The sequence below is a fragment of the Mauremys mutica genome, chromosome 11 (genome assembly GCF_020497125.1).
Source record: "Mauremys mutica isolate MM-2020 ecotype Southern chromosome 11, ASM2049712v1, whole genome shotgun sequence".
NCBI lineage: Eukaryota > Metazoa > Chordata > Testudines > Geoemydidae > Mauremys > Mauremys mutica.
In genome coordinates, this window is record NC_059082.1 from 23,054,267 (window position 1) to 23,071,662 (window position 17,396).

Sequence of the window (17,396 nt, forward strand, 5' to 3'; positions counted from 1 at the left end):
TATGAGGAAAGACTGAAAAAACTGTGTTTGTTTAGTTTAGAGAAGAGAAGACTGAGGAGGGACATGACAACAGTTTTCAAGTAGGTAAAAGATTGTTATAAAGAGCAGGGTGATAAATTGTTCTCCTTATCAACTGAGGACAGGACAAAGGGTAATGGGCTCGCATTGCAGCAAGAGAAATTTAGTTTAGACATTAGGAAAAACTTCCTAACTGAAAGGATAGTTAAACACTGGAAAAAATTACCTAGGGTACAACCACGCCACAAAGAAAAACCTGGGGCACCAAGTGTCAGGACCCAGATTAACTGACTCTGGCTCACTGATTTTGGGCTGTAGAGCTAAAAAAAAAAAAAGCAGCATAGACTTTTGGGCTTGGACTGGAACCCAGGTTCTGAGACCCTCCCTGGGTTTCAGAGCCTGGGCTCCAGCCCAAGCCCAAATGTCTACACTGCTATTTTTAGCCCAGGAGCCCAGGCTCAGAGAACCCAAGTCAATTGACCCAGTCTCTGAGACTTGTTTTCCTTTGCAGTACAGAAATCCCAAAGTCTACATCCCAGCCAATGCAAACTTACTTCCTAAAACATGTTCTAGTTCTTTATCTAGTCCAGTTTTAAAATGACTCAAGTGGAAGACAATTACAGTCTAATAGTTCTCACCATTAGAACACACACACTGGGTGAGGAAAATTTTCATCCCATTATTCATTCTCATACCTCTTTGCACTACGTACTCTAATTCTTAGACCTATTTGGTATTTACATTCTTTAAAGAATGGCTGTCTTAGTAGCTATCTGGCCATGCTATAAATATTTTAATTTTAATCTTTCCTCACAGGTTATTCTATTCGGCCCTTTAATCATTTGTTGCTCTTCGTAGAAATCCAATTTGTTATGATATTTCTAATGTTGTAGAGCCCAATAATGCATGCGGTAGTCTAGATGCAGTCTCAATAGCAACTTTGCTATGTTACTAAATTTTACTGTGTTGCAAAACAATGATGAAAAACTAAAATTAGCTGCCATGATACTGGCCATAACTTAGTAGTCAATGTAGACCAGGCCTCATTGTGTGCATCATGTCCGTAACTGCACATCAGGCAGCATACTTTAACGGTGCCTTCCAACGCATCCAAAATATATCTCATAACACAGCTACTGACATGTCTCAATGCCTGAAAGTATACCCAAACAAAAGTAGTACAATGACAGTCAGCCATGCTAAGCTTAGTGAATTTTAACCACTCAGCACAAGCATTTTCCAAAAAAAGAAAAAGACACACAAAAACTGAACATTATGGAACAATAATTGACAGATACCAACACAAGGCTATTAAAATGAAACTGAAATGTTTAACCTTGAAGTGTTAGATTAATATTAGACTGAAATCCAGTTCCCTCTTCCCTATTCTTTCTTTCATCAAGCTCCTTGCCCTCTACCTTTAAATACACGACTGCCTCCCTTATCCTATAACAGGGATCGGCAACCTTTGGCACGCGGCCCACCAGGGTAAGCCCCCGGTGGGCTGGGCCAGTTTGTTTACCTGCCGCGTCTGCGGGTTCGGCCGACTGCGGCTTCCACTTGCCACAGTACCTCGTTTCAGGCCAATGAGGGCTGCAGAAAGTGTTGTGGGCCGAGGGATGTGCTGGCTGCCACTTCCTGCAGCCTCCATTGGCCTGGAGAGGCAAACTGCGGCCAGTGGGAGCTGTGATCGGCCGAACCTGCGGACACGGCAGGTAAACAAACCGGCCCAGCCCGCCAGGGTAATGGGCCGCCTGCCAAAGGTTGCCGATCCCTGTCCTATAACAAACCTCCTGCTCTTCACTTCCAAATTCCTTGGGCATTGTAATCCACTCCTGCTGTTTCAACTTCATAACCAGTTAGGCCTGGTCCACTCTAGAAAATTAGGTCAGTTTAACTACGTCTGTCAGGGATGTGAAAAATCCACACCCCTGAGCAGTGTAGTTAAGCTGAACTAAGTCCCTGTGTTGACAGTGCTAGGTCGACAGAAGAATTTTCCCATCTACATAGCTACCACATCTCAGGGAGATGGATTACCTATACCAACAGGAGAGCCCCTCCCATCAGCATAGGTAGTGTTTACACTGAAGCACTACAGCAGGGCAGCTGTGCTACTTAGGGTTGCCAACTTTCTAATCACAGAAAACCGAACACGCCTGCCCTGCCCCTTCTGAGGCCCTGCCCCCGATTGCTCCATACCCCCTCCCTCTGTCGCTCGCTCTCCCCCACCCTCTCTCACTTACACTGGGCTGGGGGTTGGGGTAAGGGTGGGTGAGGGCTCCAGCTGGGGGTGCAGGCTCTGGGGTGGGGCCAGGGATGAGGGGTTTGGGGTGCAGAAGAGGGCTCCGGGCTAGGGTAGAGAGTGCGGGGGGTATGGGATCTGGGGGGCAGCCTCTGGATGGGGCCAGAAATGAGGGGTTCAGGGTGCAGGAGAGGCCTCCAGGCTGGACCAGGGTGCAGGAGGGGGTGATGGCTCCCACTGGAGGTGTGGGCTCTGGTGTGGGTCCGGGGATGAGGGGTTTGGGGTGCAGGAGAGGGGGTTGGGATGAGCAGTGCAGGGTCCTGGTGGCACTTACTGTGGCTCCCAGGAAGCGGCCAGCATGTCCAGTCCCTAGGTGTATGGGCAGCCAGGGAAGCTCCACGTACTGTTCTTGCGCCTGCAGGTGCCTCCCCCACAGCTCCCATTGGTCGCAGTTCCTGGCCAATGGGAGCTGTGGAGCCAGCACTTGGACCGGGGGCAGCGAGTGAAACCTCCATGGCCGCCCATGTGCCTAGGGGCCGCAGGGACCTGGCAGCCACTTCCACAACCCGCACAGAGCCAGGACAGGCAGGGAGCCTGCCTCAGCTCCAGGCCCGCATTGTACCACCAATCAGACTTACCAGCTCAGTCGGCGCCACCAGGGTCCCTTTTCGACCAGGTGTTCCAGTCGAAAACCAGACACCTGGCAACCCTGGTGCTATTATAGCGCTTTAAGTGTAGACAAGCCCTTACTCTATTCTTGAATTATTGTAATCTGTCTTTTACCTCTACACTTCAGCAAAACCTCTCTCTACAAAGGTCATTAATGACAATTTCTTAGTCAGACATGGGCCTCTCCTCAGTCGTTGGCCTCCTTGAATTACTATATTGTATTTTGTTGATAGAAAATAAGTTTTATTAAATTATTTGCAGGTGAAATAAGTATGGTTCAATGCTGTACGAGAGATACAGGTTACGTAACAAGGCATCATGAATACAGTGTGTGTGAGCTTCTAAACAAAGCTCATTTCATGGCACAGGCATGAGCCTTCAACAATTATACATTTTTTGCAGCATTAGAACATAACAGTGGTTTTCAAATTACATTTTAAAAAAATCCAAACACCCCTAAAGGAATTAGAATTAAATTTTCCTTTGAAACTAAAGTCTTCAGTACTCTTCCTACCTCTTTGGCCCATCTGCAGTTGTTATATCTGAACATTCCAAGTACTGCATGAGAATAGTTATTACTGTAGCTATGGCAGCAACCGTTGTTATTCACCCCTCTCTTCATACTCCTAACTTTCCAGATGTATTCCTTTTGGGCTTCAATTTTCCATGTTTGGTCTCTGCTCAATGATGAAATTTGAATAGAATCCCTTTGACCCTTTTCGAGTTATAAGTACTGCAATGGAGAGGCGAGGGAATAACATGTTTCCCTTCAATGTTTAAAAAAAACAAAACCCCTCCCCAATCATGTTTTTATTGAAAAATAACATCTGAAGTTTGAAACCTGGCATGAATAATATCCTTAATAAAATCTGTGTACTTTATTAGGTTTGGGAGAAGAAAAGTGCAAATTAAAGTTAAAATCATTGGGGGGCAGAGAGGAAGATTTTCAGGCTCAGTAGGTATCTTATCATCCTTTGTGATCTCACTACGCATTTTCTGTTCAGGCTGATCCCGATAGTCTAGTCCCTACTCAGTGACTAATGGTGTGAAATTCCCTTCCCTATGGAAACACAGTAAAAAAAAAAGGACACACAGAGCCTTGCCATCAGACAACTCCAGCAGAAAGACAAAGCAGACTTAGGGGTGAGGTCAGGGGTTTCTCTTCAGTTGTGGATGCATTTTGAAAATTTAGATGACACAGACAAGTAAACGTACTGCTGCCCTGTTTATCTAGACTTATAAAAAATGCTCAGACAAAACAACTAGAAGTAGACATGGTGAATACTAACCCCTTTTCCCTTGCCCATACATTTCACATCTTCAATGGAAAAGTAACTCAAGTGTTTTCCCTAACATCCCTTCCATCCACACACAAAATCCCCTTGCCTGAGTTTAGTGGCACTTTCAACCCAGGAGAAGTGGCACAGTTGGTGGTCTGAGCTACAGCCTAGGTTCTACTTTCACTAGAGCTGCTAGCCTGTCCATTTTGCAGGAAGGATGCAAGCTAAACCACTCAAGTGCTGATAGTCCTCCAATGCCTTCCCACAATTCCCCATGTGTTTAAAAGGACAGACAAGTTTTCCCACAATTCATTGGGAAAAATCAGAGTGTCTCAGCATAAAGAGCCATGGGATATGCCCCCAGAAGTCTAGTAACACACAAGAGTGAGTGTAGTGCCAGTAAGGACCCAGTATCTTGGGTATGGCTTTGAAGTGTGGATGCTCACACCCAGGCTAAGCTGAGTGCCAATCACCCAAGCTAACTCTACAGTGAAGATATATTCTCAGATGTGAACTTCAAAGACTAAATGGGATCACTATGGTCCTAATCCTGCTGCCACTGAAGATAATGGCAAAATCCACTGACCTCGGTGGAAGCACATCAGGGCCTTAAATGACATTATGTACAAACTATTAAGGAGATTAATTTTTAAAATGCTAATGTAATATTGAGGCAGAATGGTTAATACAATATTTCCTGGAAGAATTTAAATATTTAAAATAATTCTAAGGTCTAAAACATGCATGCCTCTTGCCCCTCAAGTATTTACAGAAGGACTTCTGAAAGCACAGTAACAGAAATATAGATCTGTTGATGCCTCCAAGCCACCATTATATTTATCATTTGTATTATGATAGTCCCAAGAAGCTCCATCGGAGATTGGGACCCCATGAATGAGGTCTTGTGCAAACAAACAGACACATACAGTCCTTGCTATGAAGGCCTTACAGTTAATTTATCAAACAGACAAAGGGTAGGAAGAAAAAAATAGAGGCAGAGAGGGGTGAAGGAACTTGCTCAAGGTCACACAGCAGGTCAGTGGCAAAGCCAGGAACAGAAACCCAGGTCTCTTAATTCACAGCATTATGCCCTATCCACTACACCAGTGTTTCCCAAACTTGGGACGCCGCTTGTGTAGGGAAAGCCCCTGGTCCCAGCCGGTTTGTTTACCTGCCGCATCCGCAGGTCTGGCCGATCGCAGCTCCCACTGGCCGCGGTTCGCTGCTCCAGGCCAATGGGAGCTGCTGGAAGCGGCGTGGACCAAGAGATGTACTGGCCGCCGCCGCTTCCAGCAGCTCCCATTGGCCTGGAGCAGCGAACCGTGGCCAGTGGGAGCCACGATCAGCCGGACCTGCGGACCTGGCAGGTAAACAAACCGGCCCAGCCCGCATGGGGCTTTCCCTACACGAGTGGCATCCCAAGTTTGGGAAACACTGCACTAGACCATGTTTCTATACCTTTTTGATTTTCTAATATGAGTGAGTAAATCATCTGTGCTTTTCCTCACCAACCAACACATTCCAACTTTTCCTTATTCTTACCAGAAATTAGCAATCTTTGACTTTGTTTTAAAGTGACTATAAATCTGAATCTTTTTGCTATACTAATGGTATTAAATTGTAAGTCAAATTATATTTCTATAACTAGAAATCTCTAAATATCTTACCTCTTCCTTCTGTCCAAGTGTAACCCTAAGGTTTTCCCACCCCTCCTCTTGGACATTCTCACTGAAACTTAAAAAAAAAAAATTGCACTATTAAATAGACAGTTACCAACAAATTAGTTAACACTGCTGTCAGGTCCCTAACTTTTTTGTGTCCTGATTTTAACAATGCAGCATTAACTTTGCATTAATGCAGCTTTCCGCAGCTAGTATCACACGCATATTAGGTTTAGGATGTTAGAACTCTACAGAAATAACAAATTAGGAAACAGAGCACTGATTAGTAGTGCAAACTATTTCTTCTTCACCCATGAGAGATTTGTTATGTAGCACGGAAAATCTTGAAAGATTGCATGCTATTAAAATATTCCAGAGCATGTAACCAAAAATATTATGCACCCAGTGGTGCAGTTAAATAGCTCAGATGGAAACAGTGTTATGGAAATAAGCTGCATTATTTTGAATTTGTTCTTTTCAGAATCATTGCAGATAAAACTATACACACACCAATGATTTTGGATTTATTTGCAATGAGACTGTGATCATGTTCAGAACATAAATTAGGTTTTCCCCCAGTTTTGCTACCTGAAGTGCTTTATTCACTTCCCTGACTGCATACATAGTTATTCTCTCTACATTCCCCAAGCCCTAGAAACAGCCCCTCTATTCACCATTAGTACGGTTTCATTTTTTAGGTCTACATAATTTTAGAAGGTTCTCTGGCACAGTGTCCAACAGGTTTTTTTTCTTTAAAATTTTTTAAAGCTGCTAACATTAAAAGTTAGACCAATATTCATTGCTACAAAATCTACCATAATAAATTAAAACAAATTCTATACATATATACTATATGATGAGCAAAATCGTAAGTGTCAGAATTTTGATTTGGTCAAAATAACTAGTATAATTACATAAAAGTGGTTGGAGAACATTTGTGATGGTCATATCATTTAATTAAATTACTGTTTGTTTACAGGCAGCCTTTTAAAAAGTCGCTTAAAATTTTAGTATCAGCAAATTGTATATATAATCCAAGTATGAGTGTACATTGTCTACTGTGTATAACTGCATATATACCAAAGGAAGAATGAAAAGGCCAAAGAGAGGGGGTGGGGATATGCTATGAATAGAGAATTTTCAGGAACTAGAAGTGAGATTGTACACACACACACAAAGCCCCATATTGCTCCATTTGCATTCACACAAATTGTTTATGTGATTAACTGCCTATTTATGCATGAAGTCCGATTTACTTGAGAAATTACAAGTGCAAAAGTGACCATGGAACTATATGTGCACTTCTGAGACCACTACACTACATGTTTGAAGACCTAATTTGGCCTTAATATATAAGTTGGGGGGGGGGGGAGCCCTTAAAAACAAGCAGTAAGTTATGTGAAGGAAGTAAAGCTAAGAAAGAACACTTTCTATCCTACCTTAAAAGCTATTTCAAGTCATTGTTTTTCAAAATTTGAAAGACTTTAGCTAGTAGTTACTGCATCAAGATGGAGGAAACAGTTACTAAAAAGTAAATTGCAATGAAAGTACATTGTTCTATTGACTAATTATTGCATTGCTAGATAGATGTGCAACAAATGTGTGTTGATCGTGCAATCAGAGAATAAGTCCGTTTTCAGAACCTAACAGAGGTACTGAGGTAGTCTTTATCAAAACTACCAGAGAAACACAGTTTGCCAGCATGAAGTGCTGAAGGGGCAAATTCTTTTTACAGAGGTACTGTAGTAAAAAGTGACAACACAAAGTGACAGTCAGGTGACACTATTCCTATTCCAGAGAATACTGCTGATTTTAGGAAGTGAAATTTTATTCTACAGTGTACTTTAAACTGAAGTCAATCAGCAAAAGTTGTAAGGCAAGTAATTTGGGCCTGGCAGGCACTCAGCTCTTCTAATGACTTAAATGTGACCTCTAAAATCAAGAGCAGGATAGCAATGCCCTAAGATTCCATATATGTTGAACCCTAAGGATCTGACCTGGTGAAAAGCCCTACTTGACTTCAGTGAGTGCTAGATCAAGTCATAAGGGCCAAATCCACAGACCGATGTACAGCTCAGTCCACACAACAGGGTTTCTGTAAGATCAAGGCTATACTAGAAACTTTTGCCAATTTTTTATATTGGCAAAAGCCCTAGAGTAGACACAGTTATACCAGAAAAAACATACATTTGCCAGCCTAGCTTCTAAGCTAGACTGGCAAAAGCACTCTTATACTGCAAAAGCTGCATCTACAGTTAGGTGGGTCTGCAGGTATACCTAGTGTAGACTAGGCCTAACAGTGCAGGGGAAGACACTTTGATGTGGAGACTTATTGCCTTTGCACCAGTCACTGCACTTCTTCCAACATGGGGGATGAGGTGGATAGCCAGAACCCATGTAGTTGCAGTACCATCAGACCCACCATCCCCATGCTCTCTTCCAAGATAGCATGAGCTCAACTCCATCCCTAGACATATAAAGTGAAACCACACCAGAGCAGCTCTCTCCAGGGCTCTGGTGAAGAGGGAAATTCTAAATTCTTAAGATCTTCCACCTCACAGATGAAATTATCCAATTGCCTTTAGCAGTTTGCCTTTCAGTACTATTAAAATTATTCAATTTTAGGCAATAAATGTAAGTTTTCACAATAGGAACCATTTCAATTAAGTCCATTTATAAATAACTAGTGTTTTCTTCTTAAAAGTCTCATTATTAATACAAAGAAAACCATCATCTCATGGTTAAAATTTTACTTAAACCAAGCTTTTATAGTAATCTATTGCTACTAGAATGTACAGTCTTGTTTTGGCAGCAAGGGGGTGGATATTAAAGAGAAAAATAAAAGAAACCAGAACCCAACTCCTCAACAAAAAGAAAAAAGACCTTGATTTCTAACACCATGGATGCATATGTACACTGCATACTACAAGAACAAATCTGTTTTCCCCACAGATTAAGGCTAGACAGCTTCATGCCTTATAAATGGAATTTCAGTGTAATATTCTGACTGCCCATCAATGCGTTTTTCATCCGAATAATTTTTTTTTTTTTTTTTTTTTAAAGATTACGCTATAAAAGTAATTTTAAGATTAGGAAAAGCACACCCATGCCTCCTCCTCTCTCCAACCATCTTATTCTCACCCTCTCTGCATTTAACCATGGCACCAGAGCCACAACTGATCATTTTCAAAATAATTTCTCCACTAAACAGGAAGCAGCACCCGCTTCAGTTCAATCTCCCCTTCCCTGCATTTATTTACCTGTGGCACCTACAGCCAGACGCATAATTGAAACATATTTAGAATGATAGTTTCCTTATTAAACAGGAAGTAACATCATCTCCACTTTTTGTTTACATTGTCTACATAACTTGTATTATTCATTTTAAACTGCGGTAAGCTTCCAAAATGTAACAATAACAAAAATGAGTATTTAAGACACCATTTTATTGGGGGAGCAGATATTATAAAATTAAGGGGTCTGTATTACAATGTTGTATGGGTAGGGCTCTTCGTTTTCAGTTTTTATTTTACTTAATTTTTCCCAGGAATTTATCAGTGTTTATTACCACAACAACAAAAACAGGTGAAAATCAGTGCAAAAAACTATTAATAATTTTTCTGGGTAAATATAGCAGTTTATTTTGGTGGATGGAAAGACAGAAGAAAAAAAGTATTCAGTAGATTAATGCTTTGAATTCCTTTCATCAATGTGGTTTGCTGCAGAACTATAAAACAGAACTCAAAACATAATGCCACTTCTGAGTTTAAGAAAACACTCTCTCTCTAATCTCCAAATAAATGTTTTCATTTGAATAAACAGTTTACTCTTGTAGACTTGGAACTATTAGCCTATAAATATTTACATTTAATAACTGGACCACATCATTTGCAGCACATACACTCAACATTATCCTTTTCTCCTGTTTTTGTTTAAAACTTTCGAATACTTCCTTGTGTTCTGAAGTGTATTCTGATACAGATTTCCGTTTTCTTCCCATTTTAGTGTGTAAAATCTTTAAACAGTTATCTGCTAACAGCTTGAAATGTGTACGTGGTGGGCGTGAGACTTATCAGTACATTCAGATGCACACGCACTTCATAGCTTGCATGTGTGCCTGTTTGTTTGTTGTGTGTACCTTCTAGACCAGTGTTTCCCAAACTTGGGACACCGCTTGTGTAGGGAAAGCCCCTGGCAGGCTGGGCCGGTTCGTTTACCTGCCGCATCCGCAGCTCCCATTGGCCTGGAGCAGCAAACTGTGGTCAGTGGGAGCCACGATCGGCAGGCAAACAAACTGGCCCAGCCCGCCAGGGGCTTTCCCTAGATAAGCGGCATCTCAAGTTTGGGAAACATTGTTCTAGACTAATTCATAGCCTTACTTCAACAGGCAGCTTTGCATATACACACAAACAAATATATTATCGTAATACATATACAATATCTCATGCAATGTATTGTATTTTCCTAATAAAACATACATATAGGGTATGTCTACACTACGGGATTATTCCGATTTTACATAAACCGGTTTTGTAAAACAGATTGTATAAAGTCGAGTGCACGCGGCCACACTAAGCACATTAATTTGGCGGTGTGCGTCCATGTACCGAGGCTAGCGTCGATTTCCGGAGCGTTGCACTGTGGGTAGCTATCCCGTAGCTATCCCATAGTTCCCGCAGTCTCCCCCGCCCATTGGAATTCTGGGTTGAGATCCCAATGCAAAAACAGTGTCGCGGGTGATTCTGGGTAAATGTCGTCACTCAATCCTTCCTCCGTGAAAGCAACGGCAGACAATCATTTCGCGCCCTTTTTCCCTGGATTGGGAGCTCAGCCAAGAATGCAAATGCTTTTCGGAGACTGCGGGATAGCTGGAGTCCTCAGTACCTCCTCCCTCCGTCCCTGAACGTCCATTTGATTCTTTGGCTTTCCGTTACACTTGTCACACAGCACTGTGCTGTGGCCTTTGTCTATCATAGCCTGGAGATTTTTTCAAATGCTTTGTCATTTCGTCTTCTGTAACGGAGCTCTGATAGAACAGATTTGTCCCCCCATAAAGCGATCAGATCCAGTATCTCCTGTACGGTCCATGCTGGAGCTCTTTTTGGATTTGGCACTGCATCGCCACCCGTGCTGATCACAGCTCCACGCTGGGCAAACAGGAAATGAAATTCAAAGGTTCGCGGGGCTTTTCCTGTCTACCTGGCCAGTGCATCCAAGTTCAGATTGCTTTCCAGAGCAGTCACAATGGTGCACTGTGGGATACCATCCGGAGGCCAATACCGTCAATTTGCGGCCACACTAACCGTAATCCGACATGGCAATACCGATTTCAGCGCTACTCCTCTCGTCGGGGAGGAGTACAGAAATCGGTTTAAAGAGCCCTTTATATCGATATAAAGGGCCTCATTGTGTGGACAGGTGCAGAGTTAAATCGGTTTAACACTGCTAAATTTGGTTTAAACGTGTAGTGTAGACCAGACCATAAACACACATACATATATATGTTTGAATGATACAAAAGTAGGATGAAAATCATAACTGAATAATACTTTGTAAAGCCCAGGAATTTTTTCAGTAAAAATCGGTTTAAACTGAAAATGAAGAGGCTTATGTATGGGACACTTTTTTTAAAAAGGTCTGTTCATTACTTGATCTATTTGCTGTACTATTCACCACTTGTTAAAATACTTGCCAAGGATGCCCCTGTGAAGTTAAACACACAAATTATGCCTGAAACAAAAGTTTCCCCCTTAATGTCTCCTTGAAAAAAAAAATGCACTCAGTATAAGTTGGCCAGGGGAAGAAGTGCTCATGCAAACAGGCTCCCAACTGGAATTGCTTGGGAATTTTTCAGCAAAACTTTTCTCTTCTGAAAATGTCAATTAAAAGCAAAATATATCTGTTTCAACAAAACTTTCATCTGGAAAGGTTTCTCATCTGCTATTCTGTTTTGTTTCTTCCCCCAAAAGGTCTCAGTTTCATTCTAATGTAAATGAAAAATTTTAAAACCTCAAAATTTTTCACAACACTAAATTCTCGTTTTGTGGCCCAAACTTCTCCCAACTTCCTGTAAATCCCTGTCTTCATCCCCTTTCCCTACACCCACTGGAAAGTCTTTCATGTACAGCCTCAACGTGACAAGGCTGGCCAAATTTCTATTAAGGCTGAATTATCGGCTTTCCTCTCACTGATCACTGGAAAGAGACATAAGGGGGTCTCAACCCAACTGCTAGGAACAGACCACTGAGCACCTCCAATCTTGATTTCTCTGGAAAGGAGGAAGGAGAGAGGAGCATAATCTTCAGCCTGATGGTTTCTTCTTTTTTTGCTTGGATGACAGGATAGAAGCGAGTCATCCAGGAAATCTTCCCCTTTCCCTGAAGCAGGATGGTGTGGGAAGGAATTAACACTTAAAAGTACAGATGATTCCTTCCTAGAGAACTTACAGTCTAATTCTAGATGGGTCACAAATGACCGAGCCACAAAAGCTTAACAAACAGTGGAGAAGGAGTAAGGAAAGAGAAGGGTTAATACATTAGTAAGACTAAACAGCTACTCAGTGTATATGTACACATCTTGTTGGAACTTGGTTCCATCAAATTATATATAAAATAACTAGTTTATGGAATGCAATAGGCAGGTACCTACTGAGAGTAAAAGAGGCCGAACACCATCACTGCAAAAGAACAGTATATCTGTGCAAGCAAATTTCTGTACTTGCAGACAGGACATTACACAGACATGGTTTTGTCAACACTGGAATTTGTTTTCTCTTAAAATTGCACACTGTAGCTTCTGTGACTGGTAATGAAATCTGAGATTCTTACTTAATTACGACTCCAGGAAAAACACCAAATATTGCAAGACTTGTGATAGAATTGTGAGACTTGGCAACAACGTACCAAATAATAATGCTAATGCAGACATGGTACAGACAAGTGACCATCAAGCTTTAACTACCATGTCATCTAGATCTGCTGAGAGCACAGTTAGGTGACAGCAGTTAAGAGGCCAGCTGCCTATCTACATTAATGCTCCCAGTGGTGGAGCTCCAGTGAAGTTTAAGTGAAAAAGTCTAGTGAAGACAGCCAATTAAGGCTCACATTTAACTGTGATGAGGCTACATCTTTCCTCACACTTCAGATCTATGAACAATTTCCCTAGCTTCCAAGATTGCTCCATGAGCTTGTCTTTTGGAGGTCTATACTCATGCTTTCCCAGAAACATTTCTTGTCTTTATCCTTTGCAATTTTCAATCTTCTCTCATTATAAGGCATACTATGTATTTTAGATCCTCTATCCCATATAAACTTCTATCCCACATAAACCTTCCCCCCTGTTAGTAAGAGCGGGGCATCAGAATTAGTTCCCCTCTTCTTTCCTTCCCTGTCTGCCATTCCTCTCTACTGGTGACTCTGTAACTTATCTACACTAAAATGTTTTGCCAGCATAGCTACAGTAGTACAGTTATACTGGCAAAGCTCCCATGTAGGCACAGCATAAACCAACAGTTTGTCAGCCAGTATACCACCTCCCTGAATGACATTAATTATGCTGATGCAAGCAGTCTTCCATTGACATAGGTGCGTCTACTCTGGGGCGTTTGCCAGCATACCTATGTTGGCTAGAGGGTGTGGTTTTTTTCACATCCCTGACTGACACAGCTATGCTGACAAAACTTTGTTGTGTAGACCTGGTCTCTGTGAAAAGCTCATAATTAGGTACTGTGATAAAGGTACGTCAAACAATCATCCTCCTTCTTTCCCCCTCAAACATTTGTATCTTTCAATCCTTTTGGGTAAAGTCTTAGTTAAGCATTACCTTAATTAAAAAAACAAATCTTTTCTCCACTTGGTTTTTGAAGGCATATACATCTATAGAAAAAAAAATCCAGTTCAAATGACCTGCCCCATTCATCCAATTCAGAAATGCAGAAGTACAGTATTCTTCTGTGCACAGATACAAGGGCTCAAACATACAGACTACTAACCACCTTGAAAATACAGATTTCAAAATTTCTCAACAGTTAAACTGGAGTTATCAACAATTATGCTAAATAAGTTTATTCCATATCTTTTAAATTTCCTTCTTTCTGATTAGCGATTGTGTGCTCATTATGGGTCTTTGTCCAACATGCTGGAGTTCTGTACCACAATTTAGGTCTTGACAAACTGACAATAATGCTTGTCTTGTGTCCTTCACTATTAATTTGCAACAAATGGGAGCAGGTGATTGCACACTTGACTGCTTGCTCTACTGTGGTGCAGCTGCTATGCAGAAGGCAGCACATGTAAACATTTGCATGATTCGTGCCTCTGTAAGAGCATCTGTGGGCTGCATGTGGCATTTAGGCAGCACTTTCATAACCCCCTTTGTATATAGTATTACTCAAGTACATTAACAAACAGCACACATTTAAGCTAGAGATATTCATTTACTAAAATGGCTATTCACATTCTCTATTTGTTGTGAAAACAGCTATGACTGTTTTAAAAACCCCAACTTACTTTCATTTGCTGTTGATCTGAAAGCAGTTTAAACACATTACTGAACATTCTATACTGTCTGAAGATTCTTAGAGATAATTAAATGTAATCTCACTCTACTAAATGCCAGTTTCCATGAAAAAATCTTACCACTTTTTTTTTGTTTCTCAACAAATCCACTCATCTCCACATCATATTGATTAAAAGACATTAACCATTCCACAAGCATCTTAAAATATGAACTAGACAACTGCATTTTCCTATCTGAGTTACAAAAGCATAGACAAAGGTCAATTAGAGCTTTTAGAATAGTTTAAAACTGCAAATATTGACTCTCTGGTTTTATCTGATTATTTATTTTGAAATGTTGAGTTCACCTTGGTGGTAGACAGCTAAGCTTTCAAACTTCGGTCATGTGATCTGAAGTCTAAAGATGCACACTACAAACAGCTTGCTTGGAACAGTCAGATTTCAATAATAATAATAATACTCCTTTGCTTCTTAGTAGCACCTACCTGCTTTAAAGTACAAGCAATTGTTTTTAAACTGTGAATTTACACATTACTAATCAACCTGTGCTGTACATTTTTAATATACAATCGCAGATTGTAATATGATGTCTACGAAGAATGTTACAGAGTGTGGAAAATAATAATAGGCATCTGTGCAAGGTCCATATTAACAACTGTATCATAAAAAGCTTAATGGAAATAGTTACTGCACATGCATATTAATGTTTAACACTCAATATCTAGACTATTTTAAAGCACTTCTCAAATACCAAAAAAGTTATTCATAGTACAGGCAAATAGAGACATATGTTTTTAAAACTAAAAAGAAGTTAAGTTAAACAAAAAATAGCAGCAGGAAAAACAGAAAAAAAATAAAAGTAATTTATACAAGCAGCTATGCAAGATTTTTTGAAAATTCTTTAGTATGACAAAAAATAAAATTTTCTCACAGCCTGCTTGTTGGCTAAGTGAGGCAAATTTTTACAGCAATATACCCCAATAATATGGTTTAGAAGAGAAGCCATGACATATTTTTAACTCTAGGGGCATCAGCAGCTGTTGTTATACTGTATACAAGAGCTGAAGTGATAGAAACAGATACATTCTCAGTGCACCTTATTTTGCCTATGGATTAGTCATACAAAAATATGATCAAACAGTATGACTATTTCAACCTGCTGCTTACTGTTTACCTGACTAAAAAAATCTCTTGTATCAAACCTAAATAAATATTATTTAACTGTTATAGTTGTTTTAAATGTGTTTCTGGGCTGCACTTACCTGCATTTACATATCCCTGATTTATGCCAGGATTGCCCGATGATGGCTGACTGTATCTGTGACTGATTTCTTTGTTTAAAATGTTGCAACTCTTTGATAATAGTCTGAATACAACTCTGATGTTTAACTGATACTATCTCCCAGGGCAAAAGGTGTTTACTACAATGAGTTTCTGCTTCCTTTCCCTGAGCTCTACTGGTAAAATTAATCCATTTAAACAGCAGAATTAAAAAAAAAAACAACCCACTAACAATATCCAGTTCTGTCTAATTAATTTCAGACTACACCTTACCTTATGTTATACCTTTCTCAGTATTTTCTGGACTGAACCAAAGCAGCAGCTGTATTCTTTCCTTTCCCCTCAACCAGAATCAGTGATAATATAGGAAGGCCTTAAAAAACAGGCTGTTTCTAAAATTAGAAAAAAAAATAAACTCTTAATAAATCATTTACCTCTTTCTGGCTTCATTTTCACTCCCAGTCTGTTTCTTCCCAGATCTCTGAAATGAGCTTATAAGGTTTTTCGTCGTTCTTCTTCCGAAGACTCTCTGATGCTCTCTCTGGCTAGTTTTATTTATGTGTAAAACAATAAAATAAAACCCAGCACTCCACTCCTTAGTGCTTACAAGATCCTGCTGCTAACAGCTAGGCCTCCTCCTTGCATTCATTGTGGTGGCAGCAGCTGTCTGCGGAGAAAAGCTAAACACAGCCAGTCTCTCTCTCTCTCTCTCTCTCTCTGGAACTTGCCAATGTGTCCTTCCTTGACACAGCGTCTGAGCAGGTCTATTTATAACCTGCCGGGGTAAAATCCCACACCACTGCCACCTAAACTCACCCCCCAGCAGAAAGAGCCTCTGAGTCACAGCCGCCACAGGCAATGTCAGCTCAGGCTGCCTGGAGTCCACTCCTTTTTACCTGCTCCAGGAGGGGGAAGACGCCAGACCCCTCCAACTGCCCTCCCCCTCCTCTACACAAATGCTCCTGGCTAGCAGCAGCCCCTCACACTATCGATCGCGATAGGGGCTGGAAGAGAGGGCAGCCCCCTCCCCGCGCCCCCTAGCGCAGTCAGTGCCCCGGCTGATCTCGCTGCCCCCTCAGCCAGCCAGGGCTGACCTGGATTTGGGACTCGTCTCTCTCACACCCTCCGCTCACGAGCGACCCCGCTCCGCCTGCCCGCCTAGCCCCGCTCCTAGCATACTGCGATGGGGGAGGAGGGGACTCGTAGCAGCCGGCACAGCCGTTCCGCCCTACCAGCTCCCTGTCAGTGCCCCCCACCTGCCCGCGTCTGACAGGGCTTGCGCAGCCCGCTCCGCCTGTCACACAGACACCCCCTCCGATCACCGCCCCCTGCGGGGCGGGCTAGCCCTGCACCGGCACCTGGCTAGCGCCGGGGGCGGCCGCATGCCGCCCTCATCGCCCCCTCCGCGCCCGGCCACAGCCGCTGCTCGCCTGCCGTGCCCCGTGCCCCTCTCTCTCCCTCCCTCCCGGGATGTCACAGGCTCATCTCCCAGGCCGAGGCCGGGGAAGTGTGCGGCGGCGGCTGAGGGGAGCGGATACCTGCCCCGGCAGCGCCACGACACCCCCCCGACACGGCACCGCCCCTGCCCTCCGCTCGCCCGCCTCACTTCTGCCTCCCCCCCGCCACGGCCCCCTCCGCTCCCTCTCGCTGCTGCCGCAGAGGGCTGTTTTCCATGGCTCCGCCGCCTCTCCGCGCTGCTGACTAACTCCCCTCCTCGCCGCCTGGCACC

General features: G+C 42.3%; 1 protein-coding gene across 2 annotated transcripts in view; it reads right to left on the bottom strand.

Annotated features, from left to right (window-relative positions):
* FAM214A (family with sequence similarity 214 member A) overlaps positions 1-16,980 on the bottom strand; it is a 62,105-nt gene extending 45,125 nt beyond the window's left edge. The window contains exon 1 of one of the 2 annotated variants that reach the window (XM_044979649.1): positions 16,102-16,980. In XM_044979649.1, coding sequence (XP_044835584.1) covers positions 16,102-16,117 — 16 coding nt within the window. In that variant the 5' untranslated portion in view covers positions 16,118-16,980. Of the gene's footprint in view, positions 1-15,940; positions 16,037-16,101 lie in introns of those variants that run through there. The other variant, XM_044979650.1, reaches the window with a different exon arrangement.
* Positions 16,981-17,396: the final 416 nt, after the last annotated feature.